Genomic DNA, 14,744 nt, shown 5'->3' on the forward strand with positions numbered 1-14,744 from the left:
TTTTAGCGCCGGTACAGCCGGCTAGCTCTAGCTAACGCAACCTAGCAAATAAATTAATACATTGATACTTGGAGTGAAATTATAGTGTGATAGTAACTTTTTAATATATTTTCATCACTAAATTGGCAGGTTATGAACACCCTCAGGTAGATGTCAACGCTTTCCAGTGTGAGGAGTTAGACAGCTGCAAGAGCATGAAATGAATTCCATTATGCAGTGCAAATTTAACAATGCATACTGCAGGAAGACTACAATATCCTGGCTGAGTGGTTGGTTTTATGTCATTGCATTAGTATATGACTTTGGGTAAGGCAACTGCTGCTGCATCCTCTGTAGAATATCCCTGGTAGTTGGCTAAATGGAGAAAAATTAATCCACTCAAGATGGATAGCATTTGCTAAGTACAGAAAAGGTGGTAAATAATAAAGACTTATCTCCAACCCAGGAGACGGCTAATCCCTGTAAAACTATGCTCATTACTTCAATGGGGAAGGGGAGATTTGCTTAATTAAGTCGTTAAGGAGCCAGCAACCCCACAGCTGTTTGGGACGACTGCAAATTTCATTTGAGAGAAATATGATTGACTGATACAGTGGCGGACTGGGAACAGAAATTGGCCTTGGCATTTTTAACACACCGGACCATTTTTTTCCTTGAGGCCCCCAGTATTAGCAAGAGAATGATCCTTTTGCGCAGTTAAACAGGCCCACTGGGCTATATATGGACCAGCCCAACTGGCATTTGCCTGGAATTCCAGATGGCTAGTCCGCTACTGATATTTGTGTCACACACACAGCCTGACACACTAAGTATCTCAAGAGCTCACAGACTTGAATTTTTACACTGAACAAAAATATAAATGCAACATTCAATCATTTCAAATATTTTACTGAGTTTCAGTTCATATATGGAAATCAGTCAATTGAAGTAAATTAATTAGGCTCTAATCTATGGATTTCACATGACTGGGAATACAGATATGCATCTGCTGGTCACAGATACCTTTAAAAAAAAAGTAGGGGTGTGTATCAGAAAACCAGTCCGTGTCTGTTGTGACCATCATTTGCCTCATGCAATTTGACACATCTCCTTCACATAGAGTTGATCAGGCTGTTGATTGTGGCCTGTGAAATGTTGTCCCACTCCTCTTCCATGGCTGCGCGGAGTTGCTGGATATTGGTGTGAACTGGAACACGCCGCCGTACACGTTGATCCAGAGCATCCCAACATGCTCAATGGGTGACATGTCTGGTGAGTATGCAGGCCATGGAAGAACTGGGACATTTTCAGATTCCAATAGTTGTGTACAGATCCTTGCGACAAGGGGCTGTGCATTATCATGCTGAAACATGAGGTGATGGCGGCGGATGAATGGCAGCACGACAATGGGCCTCAGGATCTCGTCACGTCAAATTGCCATCGATAAAATGCAAATGTGTTACTTGTCCATAGCTTATGCCTACCCATACCATAACCCCACCGCCACCATGCTGCACTCTGTTCACAACATTGACATCAGCAAACTGCTCGCCCACATGTCTGCCATCTGCCCGGTACAGTTAACCTGTGTAGAGCACACTTCTCCAGCGTGCCAGTGGCTATCGAAGGCGAGCATTTGCCCACTGAAGTCGGTTACGACGCTAAACTGCAGTCTGGTCAAGACCCTGGTGAGGAAGACGTGCATGCAGATGAGCTTCCCTGAGACGGTTTCTGACAGTTTGTGCAGAAGTTCTTAAGTTGTGCAAACCCACAGTTTCATCAGCTGGAACACTGCTGSGGGGACTTGCTTCAATTCAGCCACAACAGCATTAGTGAGGTCGGGCACTGATGTTGGGCGATAAGGCCTGGCTCGCAGTCGGAGTTCCAATTCATTCCAAAGCTGTTCGATGGGGTTGAGGTCAGGGCTCTGTGCAGGCCAGTCAAGTTCTTCCACACCGATGTCGACAAACCGTTTTGCTTTGCACGGGGGAATTGTCATGCTGAAACAGGATAGGGCCTTCCCCAAACTGTTGGCACAAATTTGGAAGCACAGAATCGTCTAGAATGTCATTGTATGCTGTAGCGTTAAGATTCCCCTTCACTGGAACTAAGGGGCCCGAACCATGAAAAACAACCCCAGACCATTATTGCTCATCCACCAAACTTTACAGTTGGCACTATGCATTCAGGCAGGTAGTGTTCTCCTGGCATCCGACAAACCCAGATTCTTCCGTTGGACTGCCAGATGGTGATGCGTTATTCATCACTCCAGAGAATGTGTTTCCACTGCTCCAGAGTCCAATTGTGGTAAGCTTTACTCCACTCCAGCCGACGCTTGGCATGTGTATGGTGATCTTAGGCTTATGTGCGGCTGCTCGGCAATGGAAACCCATTTCATGAACAGTTATTGTGCTGATGTTGCTTCCAGAGGCAGATTGGAGCTCGGTAGTGAGTGTTGCAACCGAGGACAGACGATTTTTATGCGCTTCAGCACTCGGCGGTCTTGTTCTTTGAGGTTGTGTGGTCTATCACTTTGCAGCTGAGCCGTTGTTGCTCCGTTTCCACTTCACAATAACAGCACTTACAGTTGACGGGCAGCTCTAGCAGGGCAGAAATGTGATGAACGGACTTGTTGGAAAGGTAGCGTCCTATGACGGTGCCACGTTGAAAGTCACTGAGCTCTTCAGTAAGGCCATTCTACTGCCAATGTTTGTCTATGGAGATTGCATGGCGGTGTGCTCGATTTTATACACCTTTCAGCAACGGTGTGGCTGAAATAGCCGAATCCACTCATTTGAAGCGGTGTCCACATACTTTTGTATATATAGTGTATCATCACTTCACTCTCAGTTATATAACTATATGATAGTTATTATATCAATATTTGCTTATAAAGGCTCTTCCACCGACATTATTCGCATAATACATTTTACCGACACAAAATGATCCCAACATGAACGAACATTGTCTGTTGGCATTTCTAAAATTGTACTGGAATGTCATGTTTCCATCAAACGTCAGGTAATTCATCCGCATGAGATGGTTGGATGGAAACGTGGTTACTGACACAGACCCCACAAGAGGTGATGGGACAGACTACTGATAAAGAATATGACTCACTTTATGCTCCACGCAAGGATCGATCATCAAAGCACTAGCGCAAAGGTAGGTCAATCTTCCAGGTATCTGTAGCGAATGGGCAAAACAAGTCCTAGCGGTAGCCTATTATGTAGCCTATTATATGGATAATATAACTCAAACTTACCATAAAAGAGAATGAATCACACAGGCATGCAAGTTGTGTTGTTCAAGGATGGTCTGTTCAGGCAAAGATTATGACTACAGTAACTGCCCCTGTCATTTGTGATTCAAGTGTGTAAACCCATCATTTGCCACGCGCCAAGCCACTTTCGCTGCATAGGCCTACAGAGCTTGAACCGACATATCTACTTTACATGTTGACATATCTACTTTACATGTCTCAACCGTGGTGGTCCCACAGTTGATGATGAATGTATATTAAAAAAATGACGTTGGGTTTAAAAAGAAAGAGGGATGCAAAGTTTAGTCTCAATAGGGAAAGAGTTAAGAGCTGGAAGGAATTTGCAACAAGCACACCACAATCACAACTTGTGGGAACGTCTCTATAGATGTTAATTTGGATAAAACGCCTTCGGCTTTTATTAGTATATAATATGCTAAGTGTGTCTCTAATATCTCTGACTAAATGACTTCTGCCTCATTCCCAGATTTACAAACCAAATCTAGTCAACCTAGGCTAATTCAGGCCTGGGGTAGTCTACAGGCAAGTCCTCATTTTTCTGTTCAGAAATTAAAAGCAAAAGTCTAGCCTACAGCCAATGGATATCTAAATTGCCTACCCATTGGTCAAAATTAGCTCTGGCGCCAACTACATTGTTCACAAACCATGCTGCTGCTGTAGCATTCAGGGGTTGGCCAGTTTTGCCATGCTCTCTCACATTTTATAGCCTAGCCTATATATTTAAACAGACTATTGATTTCTAGATAAAGATAATTGAATGCTTCCTTGTCAACCCATATAGTGATCATGTAAGCAGTAGGCTAGTTAGTTTAGTGGGAGGGCAACAGGAAAATTGAGATATTAAAACTGTGAATGTTACATTGCATTCAGGGGCCCTAAGCAAGATTTGGTTGGGCCCCCAACGCAAAACATTTCAGTGGCCCCCCTCTTGACGGTGGAGAGAGAAATTTATGTTTTAAAGTACATTTCCTGCAATTCTACACATTTTGCCATGGGGTCTAGAGAAAATGTTGCCATTTTAATGCAAGTTTTCTGCAGTTCTACACATTTTGCCATGGGGCGGAGAGAAATGTTTTCAGCCATGACTTATGCCATGTTACTGAAATCTGATTGAAGGTGACTAACAAAATCAATGAGGGTCCCCTGGAGGTCAAGGCCCCTGGGAATGCATGCCTGGTCGGTATTTGGACATAGTAACTGGCTAGACTAACTTACCAATCTAAAAAGTTCTCCCATGTCACCCCGTTCCTTCACACTCTCCACTGGCTTCTGTCCTGGCAATTTCCTGTATTACCAAATGATGAGAGAGTAAACCACACACCAGTCAGAGTTATACTTAAACTTCACCTTTAATAATCATTAAGCTTTTGCAATAGCATTTGACTTTCAACATTTCAGTATCTCTAATGAAAAGTTGAGAGTGGTCAATATAATGGCAACTGAGATCTTTTATAGCAAAGATCCACCCCCTAGTCAACATGACAAACCGCAGGAACTGCTTCACAAAGAAAGATTTTTACTTTAGAGAGGAGTATCCCATACAGAGACAGCATTCGCTATAAATTATCGTTCAATTTGGTCTCCTAAACAAGGTTCTAATCTCATCCTTGATACTTCACTGTCTACCAAAACATTACCTCATCCAATGGCATATATCAATTGTCAATCCTAGATACTCCCAAACCTGGACAAACTCAAAATCAGACAGTGAGCCTCTTAGGTCAAATACTAGGTCAAGATAAGGGCAACCTCAGAMGGGAAATACAATGGTTCCAGACACAGCCATACTCTTTCCCCCAATGAGAAAAGTAGGGAGTGACTGGRGTACAGACATTGTATGAGATAGCGACAATGGTTCCCCATTAATAACGCCATCCCTTCACATGGTTTAGGAATAGTTACATTGACATATGAAGACAAGCCTGACCTCTCGACCTCTCTGGCCCCAAGTTACTAAGCCCTATCACAGAAGTGATAACTACAACTACCAACCCTATAGACAAAGGGAAAGATTTTAATGACAAGTATCTCACAAGCATATTATGAAAATAAAACATCTTATCTATGTTACCCAACTCATTCTGATTCATCCCCAACACTTCCATATGAAGCTTCCATTTGAAGACCATGGTACTTGCCTACGGAGCAACTAGAGTAAATGCCCCTCCCTACCTTCAGGCTATGCTCAAACCCTACACCCCAACCCGTGTACTCTGTTCTGTCACCTCTGGTCTCTTGGCCCTCCCACCCCTGTGGTAGGGCAGCTCCCCCTCAGCCCAGTCCAAGCTCCCCTCTGTCCTGGCACCCCAATAGTGGAACCAGCTTCCCCCTGAAACTAGGACAGCTGATTCCCTGCCCATCTTCCGAAAACATCAACAACAACAAAATAACTTTTGTGAACTAACTCTTGCACTTGACTTTTTCCTCTTCCTAGCTCTGACTTTGCTGACAGCTACTTTATTGAGGAAAACTGTACTTACTGTGATGTGTGGTTGTCCCACCTAGCTATCTTAATGTGAATGCACTAACTGTAAGTCACTCTGGACATTAAAATGTAAAAATTGTTAGCTCACATTGCTAATTGTGTGACTGTCAGTGACTGACAAAACAAGCGAGAAACTGATGATGTACGACCAAGTTTCAAACTTTTACTAGTCTGATTCTCAACACCAACTGAGTTCCCAAAACCTGCTTATGTTGCTTATGCCTGGAACCGGCCCTGTGTAGAGGACTATATTTAAGAAATAAGGCCTGAGGAGGTGTGGTATATGGCCAATATACCACGGCTAAGGGCTGTTGTTATTCACGATACAACGTGGAGTGCCTGGACACAGCCCTTAGCTGTGGTATATTGGCCATATACAACAACAAAAAACTGAGGTGCCTTATTGCTATTATAAACTGGTTTCCAACGTAATTAGAGCAGTACAAATAAAAGTTTTGTCATACCCGTGATATATGGTCTGATATACCACAGCTGTCAGCCAATCAACATTCAGGGCTCGAAACAACCAGTTTATAATTATCTTCTTATTGGCTAGCCACATACATGCTCTTACCGCCCCTAACTCCATGTCTGTTTCTATTTCATCAAATRTGTAGCCCTCTCCATTTACTATGCTCTTCCTCTCCCTCGATTGTCTCTTCTTCTCTTTTTGCACACATAGCCACACTCCTTTCTCTTCTCAGTCCCRCTCGGTCTCCCCTTGTCTCCTTGTATTACTTGGCACATGCAGCCRTGCTCTCTCCACYCTATACCCCTGCCACCCCCTCTACCGACACACACTGTTACATATCTCTGGGTCAAATGTAGCTTCAACAKACAAGTTCTCTCATACAGARTCTTTGTGATATATCTCACTCACGCTAACACACATACACAGGGATACACAGAACARACACATTTGGGGTTATGTCTCTGCATTACTTCTCTCTGTGTGACATCTCTGTGCAATCTTTGCCCGCTGGGCACAAAATGCAGTGTTTGTTATRAGTGGGGGAGTGGGGACTTTCTGTCTTTCTCTTGCTTCCCCTCTCCTTGCCCCCCCTCCTTCTGTCTCTCTCCATCCCTCTCCACCACTCCTCATGCGTGATCTCTCTCCTCCACCTTTCCCTAACCATCCGTCTCCCTGACAATCTGCGTCCTGCATCCATCCGTCAGTCGGTTAGTGGTGAGATGGGGAATATGAAAACAGGCGGGCGGAAAAGAAAAATGAGAGCAAGAGGGAAAGAAAAACAGAAGCAGATTCAATAAGAGACTGTGGAGAGGAGGAGTGTGTTTGTGTGTGCTCTATCCTCTCTCTCTGCGCGAGCGTGTGTAAGCGTGTGCGTCTCTTCTGGCTCCACTGTTGTTCACTGGCTCCATGGATGAGCTGGGCAYAGGAGGGAGAGCGGAATCAGCGGATGCGTCTGGCCAGAGGAGAACGGGAGGAGTTTGGATCGGCATGCGCGACAAACTGGCGGCACTGTACATCAGCAGCTCTATCTCCATCCCTCCCTTCCCCCTCTCTCTCCCCTTCTCTCCCTTTCTCTCTCACGCGCACACACACTCTCAGACTCACACACACTCACACAAGGGCTGGATGTCATCTCGCTAGGCTGAACAAGAGGTGCTTAGGCTTGTCATTAGTCGCACAGGGAGATCCAGAGAGTTGAGTGTGTGTGTGAAGTGGGGACACTGAATACACAGAGGTGGCTTTGATTGGCTCGTGGCTTAAATGACTCTCTCACTCTGTGTCACAGTGGACTTACCTCTGGGATCCTGACAACGAAAACYGTCACTGAGAGAAGGAGAGAGGGCGGGGGGATGTTGGAGGAGCGGAGGGGGGAGGTTTCAGGCACAGAGAGGCTGGCATCCAGAGTAACTAGGGACAGAGAAAGAGTGGAGGCGCGGAAGGAAGGGATGCCCTGGGGGTGCATCTTTCTATTCTTCACGCTCTCTCTTTTCTATCTGGAGTAAGGACTTGGGGGTTGTGAAGATCTCTGCCTCGTGCTCTTCCTCTCTCTCTGTCTGTAGGTCTGTCTTTGGCTTGATTCTCTGGGTTGCTTTATTTTGCTCTGTGTCTCTGTGTTTGTCACTCTTTCTGTGCTGCAGGTGTGTATGTTTGGGACACTCCCCCTCTCCCCTTTCTCTTTCTCTGTGCGAACTGAACGTGTGATTATGTGTTCCTTTTCTAGGTGGTAGCTCAGGGCTCTCATTGCATTGCCTCTCCTGCTCTCTAGCTCTCTCTCTCTCGCTCTCTCATTCTTTCTCTCTCTCTCTGTGTATGTGTGTGTGTCTCTGTAGGTGTCTGTGTATTGGGGCGTCCTTGGCTGTGGGACCAGAGGGGCCATGATGGACCTAAAGGATAGTTGTGGCAGTGAGGGGAGCCATGAGAGCTCCAGTCTGCACCCGTCCTCCTGGCAGGCCTTCTCCCACACCAGCACGCTACACGGCCTGCGCTTCATCTTCCCCTACGGCCGGCCAACACCTCGCCGCCTGCTCTGGGCCGCCGCTCTGCTGGCCTGCCTGGGCCTCCTGGCCATGGAGAGTGCKGAGCGCCTGGCCTACTTCCTTTCCTACCCCCATGTGACGAGCGTGGATGCCGTGATGTCGAGCAGCTTGGTGTTCCCTGCCGTCACCGTGTGCAACCTCAACGCCTACCGCTTCAGCCGCCTGTCCCGCAATGACCTGTACCACGCTGGGGAGCTGCTGGCCCTGCTGGARGTCCACCTGAGGATCCCTGAGCCCCAGCTGGCCGAGCCCCACGTCCTGGCCTTCCTCACGGACAAGGCCAACTTCACCGCCTACAGGCCCAAGTCCTTCAGCATGCGTGAGTTCACCGAGAGAGTGGGCCACGACCTTAAGGAGATGATGCTCTACTGCCGATACCAAGGCCAGGAGTGCAGCCACAAAGACTTCAAAATCGTAAGTCTACTCATAGTCTCCCTGTCTTTGCTCAGGTCTGGCATGGGTCAGATCTGCTGCWACTGCAGCGCAGTTGAGTCTCTCACTCAGAAGGCTTTGTCTGTCAAGTGTTAATGTGTGTTCTGTGATATGGTCTACAAGTTGACTTGATGTATGTTGGTAGCTGAGGCTGTTTCCTCCCATGCCACTGTGGGTCCCCTGCTGTGTAATTCTCTTGATATTTTTGTACTTCCATCTACAGGTAGTTTTTTAGTGATTGTGTACTGCAAGCACACACTCTGCAGCTGTCCTGCTATTGTTTTCTTTATTTCATCCACAGGACAGCTCTTGATGTTTTTACAGTCTGTGCTACAGGTCTCTTGATAGTTCCCATAAATATGGAATAAGTAGTTTGTCTTTGGGCTAAACACGTGACATCATTTCAGATTTCATGGAATGACAGCTTTTGTTACCCAGCTACAGCTCTTGTTACCCAGTTACAGCTGTTGTTGCCCAGTTACAACTCTAGTTGTTGCTCAGTTACTGGTCTTGTCCACATACAACTCTAGTTGGCCAGTTACAGCTGTTGTTGCCCAGTTACTGCTCTTGTCCACATACAGCTCTTGTTGGCCAGTTACATCTCTTGTTTCCCAGTTACATCTCTTGTTGCCCAGTTACAGCTGTTGTTGCCCAGTTTACAGTTCTTGTTTCCCAGCTACAGCTCTAGTTGCCCAGGGACATCTCTAGTTGCCCAGGGACATCTTTAGTTGCCCAGGGACATCTCTAGTTGCCCAGGGACATCTCTAGTTGCCCAGGGACATCTCTAGTTGCCCAGGGACATCTCTAGTTGCCCAGGGACATCTTGTGTTGCCCAGTAACAGCTCTTGTTGACCAGTTACAGCTCTTGTCCACGTACATCTCTCGTTGCCCAGGGACATCTTGTGTTGCCCAGTAACAGCTCTTGTTGACCAGTTACTGCTCTTGTCCACGTACAGGTCTAGTTGGCCAGTTACAGCTCTTGTGGCCTAGTTATAGCTCTTGTTGCCCAGTTACAGCTCTTGCCCAGCTACAGTTTGTAGGCCACAAGTACAGGTTGCTGCTAATGAGTTTTCCTCAGTGCTTTTTGTCTTGTAGCCATAGAGCAGTAGCACACACACAGGCCCTGCTGTAGACATGCCTTTAGGATCTGATCTGCTTTGATGAGGTTCCCTTTGAGGAGTGTAATCATTCTTGTCATTAAAAGAGAATATCAAAGATATCACTCTCTGTCTAAACCAGCATACTGGCAGCTTGTAGATTGTCTGAGTTGAGGCTTCCAGGTCGCCCAGTTTTGTAGTCACAGATGGATTCATATCTTGGTTTTTCATCTCGGGACACACTCACTGTCACTGCACAAAGACATTACATGTGTAAAGTAATAGCTTCACTGGTTTTAATTGGTGTGGTCTCAGTGACTCATTTTTAATTCTGTCAGGAATTAGTCATTCTTCAATGGTGAATCTGTAACCTAGTAATCTTTTGGGAATCTCTGTTTGGACAATATGTCATTTCCTGTTAACTCTGTTGGATCCTTTAGGTGTAAATATGGACCTAAGAATGCTCTGTAGTCATACTTGCTAGTCCCTGTAGTGATTTATGCACTAGTGACGTTTCTTCAAATGAAATTGTATTGGTTACATACACATATATAGCAGATGTTATTGCAGATGTATTTATATTTGAGTTTCTTCAAAGTAGCCACCCTTTGCCTTGATGACAACCTTGCACAGTTTTGAAGGAGTTCCCACATATGCTGAGCACTTGTTGGCTGCTTTTCCTTCACTCTGCAGTCCAACTCATCCCAAACCATCTCAATTGGGTTAAGGTCAGGTGATTGTGGAGGCCAGGTCATCTGATGCAGCACTCCATCACTCTCCATATTGGTCAAATAGCCCTTACACAGCCTGGAGGTGTGTTGGGTCATCGCTGAAAAATATTTTGATTTGTTTAACACTTTTTTTAGTTACGACATGATTCCATATGTGGTATTTCAAAGTTTTGATGTCTTCACTATTATTCTAAAATGTAGAAAATAGTAAAAATAAAGAAAAAACCTTGAATGAATAYGTGTGTCCAAACTTTTGACAGGTACTGTATAGAAATATTTGGACGAACAATGTCGGAGTGGCATTGACTAATATACAGTAGAATAGAATTCAGTATAAACATATGAATTGGAGTAAGGCATGATGTAAACATATATTAAAGTGACTAGTGTTCCATTAAGTGACCAGTGATTCCAGATCGTTGTGATGTGTACGCCAAGGAACTTGAAGCTTTTCACCTTCTCCACTGCGTTTTGGGACGTTGAGGGAGAAGTTATTTTCCCCGCACCACTCTAACAGGGCCCTCACCACCTCTCTGTAGGCTCTCGTCATTGTTGGTAGTCAGGCCTACAACTTGTGTTGTCTGCAAACTTGGTGATTGAGTGGGGCATGCGTGGCCACGCAGTCATGGGTGACGAGGGAGTACAGGAGGGGGCTGAGTACGCACCTTTTGTGGGCCCCAGTGTTGAGGATCAGCGATGTGGAGGTGTTGTTTCCTACCTTCACCACCTGGGGTGGGATAGGGCAGTGTGCAGTGCGATGGCGATTACATCGTCTGTGGATCTATTGGGACGTGATGCAAATTGAAGTGGGTCTAGGGTGTCAGGTAAGTTGTAGGTGAAATTAATCTTAACTAGCCTCTCAAAGCACTTCATGATGATAGAAGGGAGAGTTACGGGGCGATAGTCATTTAGTTCAGTTACCTTTGCTTTCTTGGGTACAGGAACAATGGTGGACATCTTGAAGCAAGTGGGGACAGCAGTCTGGGATAATATATCCGTAAACACTCTAGCCAGCTGGTCTGCGCATGCTCTGAGGACGCTGTTAAGGAGGTCGTCTGGGCCAGCAGCCTTAAGAAGGGTAACAAGTTGAAATGTCTTACCATGTCAGCCACGGAGAAGGGATAGACCACAGTCCTTGGGAGCGTGCCACGTCGGTGGCACTGTGTTATCATCAAAGCGGGCAAAGAAGGGTTTAGCTTGTCCAGAAGCAAGATGTCGGTGTCTGCAACGTGGCTGGTTTTCCCTTTGTAATCCGTGATTGTCTGTAGACCCGCCACATACGTCTTGTCTCTGAGCCATTGAATTGCGACCCCACTTTGTCTCTGTACTGACGCGTTTGCCTGTTTGATTGCCTTACGGAGGGAATAACTACTCTGTTTGTATTCAACCATATTCCCAGTCACCTTGCCATGGTTAAATGCAGTGGTCTGCACTTTCAGTTTTGCGCGAATGCTGCCATCTATCCACGGTTTCTGATTTGGGTAGGTTTTAATGGTCACAGTGGAACAACATCTGCTATACACTTCCTGATGAACTCAGTCACCGTGTCAGTGTATACATCAATGTTATTCTCAGAGGCTACCCGGAACATATCCCAGTCCGTGTGATCAAAACAATCTTGAAGCATGGATTCTGATTGGTCAGACCAGCGTTGAAATAGACCTTAGCACGGTTTACTTCCTGTTTGAGTTTCTGCCTATAGGAAGGGATCAGCAAAATTGAGTCATTAGTGTTTAGCAGCGCGAGTGCTACAGTCAATGTGGTTGATAGAACTTTGGAAGCGTTTTCCTCAAATTTGCTTTGTTAAGATCCCCAGCTACAATAAATGCGGCATCAGGATATGTGGGTTCCAGTTTGGCTGTTACTACAACCGAGAGAATTATCTTGGAGGATACCGTCGGCATTTGATTCAGAGGTATTCTAGGTCGGGTGAACAAAAGGACTTGAGTTTCTGTACGTTATCACAATCACACTCACGATACTACGTGTAGTTAATCATGAAACATACAACCCCGCCTTTCTTCTTCCCGGGAGTTCTTTATTCCTGTGTGCTGCGCAATGTACTGACGAACCCAGCTGGCTGTATGGACGGGGACAGTATATCTGGAGAGAGCCATGATCCGTGAAACAGAGTATGTTACAGTCCCTGATGTCTCTCTGGAAGGAGATCCTCGCCCTGAGCTTGTCTACTTTATTGTCCAGAGACTGAACATTAGCGAGTAATATGCTCTCAGTGCTTTTGAGTCGTGTCTTGTGACTCTCAGTTGACCTGTGTCAGGAGAATGTTGCGCTTGGAGGCCTAAGATTTGCATTACCCTGCAATCACACCTGCAACCCTGTACATGTGACTGTTAAACACTCTGAATCTGAGTCATGTTGACAGGTCTACAAAGAAAGCACTGTCATAATCTCTGCCCACTGCCTGTTCCTTGGTCTCTCCTTTCTCTTTCCACTCTCCCCCTTCCTTTGTCACAAAAATATAATATCCTTCTACCAAAGTCAAAAAGATTCACAGAAATAGAAACACACACACACTGGAGTATTACATGACACAACAGGGACCAGAGTTTGAGTGACATTGTGAGATGAATGACCGCAGGGAGGATTGTGGGAACATGCGTCAGATGTGATGTGACAGATGGAACTGGAACAGATAAGAAACTACACAAAAGAGAAAGCAGAAATGTGTTTTTCCATTCTAGTGATAGTGTCCAATGTGATTTGTGACATTTGAAATGTTTTACGCATGTGAATAACAGATTGCATTTGTGTGAGCGTTAGATTCTAAATGTAAAAACATTAGAATAATTGAAAAGTCTGTGTAGCCAGTATGTGAGGCTGGAGCCGTGTGTGGTGTGTGTGTGTGTGTGTGTGTGTGTGTGTGTGTGTGTGTGTGTGTGTGTGTGTGTGTGTGTGTGTGTGTGTGTGTGTGTGTGTGTGTGTGTGTGTGTGTGTGTGTGTGTGTGTGTGTGTGTGTGTGTGTGTGTGTGTTGTTGTGGGTGTGTGTGTGTGTTTATGTGTTTATAATGTGTGAATGTGATTCTGATTGTGTTAAGTAATGCTCCCTCTGTGTGATTATTACAGCCCTGATTAAACGCTGATTGATCACAGTGACAGGCTACATCAGTGTCTGCCAGACTGAATGCAGCTCAATGTGGCAGTTCTACAGTAGCATCCCCTCAGATTGATGCCAGGGTGGGCCCTATCACACACTCAACCTTAATGAGAGCCAGCCAGCATGGCCTCACACAGACGCTAATTAGCAATACATCTGACCCAGCCTGGCCAAGGGTTACAACCACAATGGTGTATTTTCAGCACCGCATTTATGCACTACACAACCTGTGGCCCCATCTGACTGGCTGGTTGTAATAGATTRGTCTAGCTACATGGCCAATTGCCTATGTCTACATTGTTGTGTCTGTGTTTAACCCTGATCCCTATGAAGGGATATATCCACTTGAAGTAWGTTTATTGGGTGTCAGATAGCCTAGAGGTTAAGAGTGTTGGGCCAGTAACTGAAAGGTCGGTGGTTCGAATCCCTGAGCCGACTGAAAAATGTGTCGGTGTGCCCTTGAGCAAGACACTTAACTCTAGTCGCTCTGGATAAGAGTGTCTGCTAAATGACTAAAATGTAAAAATGTCCCACCATCAGAGCAGCACAGAACACCAACAGGTAGGGGGGTAGGCTACATTATGTTTCCTCTCACTAAACATTTTATTTGTTTTAAAATTGTGCATTTCACTCCATTTGAAATCCCCATGCATCATATTACATCCTTAATGTGAATGGATCCATTCATCGTTAATGTGCCATTACGAAGCCATTTTACGGTCCCTACAGGGCACGGCTCAGTCTGTTAAAGGGCACGGGAACCACTGCTAACTCACTCTCCCTGGTRCGCCCCTCTAAAACACCCCAGAGACAGGAAAGCAACCTGTTCAGCAGAATAAACCTGGGGTGAGGCCTGGCTTGAAATGTGCATGCCCTGCTGTTTATTTAAAAGACACCGCAATAGTGTGGATCATGTGAAGTAGTGAATTGGTGGTCTCTGGATCGTGGTGCGGTTTTCGAGAGAGAAGGGGAGCGCTTGAGTCAGTGAAGACGGAGGGACGTGAGCGAAAAAGAGAACGTGATGGAGCCCCAGTCAGTCAATAAAGAGAGGGTGAGAGAAAATGGGATGTCAAGGCATGGAGAGAGAGAGAGCTGGACTAGGTGGTAAAGCCAG

At 45.7% G+C, this 14,744-nt stretch overlaps 1 protein-coding gene across 1 annotated transcript; it reads left to right on the forward strand.

Annotated features, from left to right (window-relative positions):
• The first annotated feature begins 7,600 nt into the window (after positions 1–7,600).
• On the forward strand, positions 7,601–12,818 carry LOC112069161 (acid-sensing ion channel 2-like). The gene is made up of 3 exons (XM_070438435.1): positions 7,601–7,770; positions 8,049–8,669; positions 12,780–12,818. The coding sequence occupies exons 2-3, from the start codon at positions 8,094–8,096 to the stop codon at positions 12,816–12,818; spliced, it is 615 nt and encodes a 204-aa protein (XP_070294536.1). The 5' UTR covers positions 7,601–7,770; positions 8,049–8,093.
• The last annotated feature ends 1,926 nt before the right edge of the window (positions 12,819–14,744 follow it).

The sequence above is a fragment of the Salvelinus sp. IW2-2015 genome, unplaced genomic scaffold (genome assembly GCF_002910315.2).
Source record: "Salvelinus sp. IW2-2015 unplaced genomic scaffold, ASM291031v2 Un_scaffold922, whole genome shotgun sequence".
In the NCBI taxonomy this organism is placed as follows: domain Eukaryota; kingdom Metazoa; phylum Chordata; class Actinopteri; order Salmoniformes; family Salmonidae; genus Salvelinus; species Salvelinus sp. IW2-2015.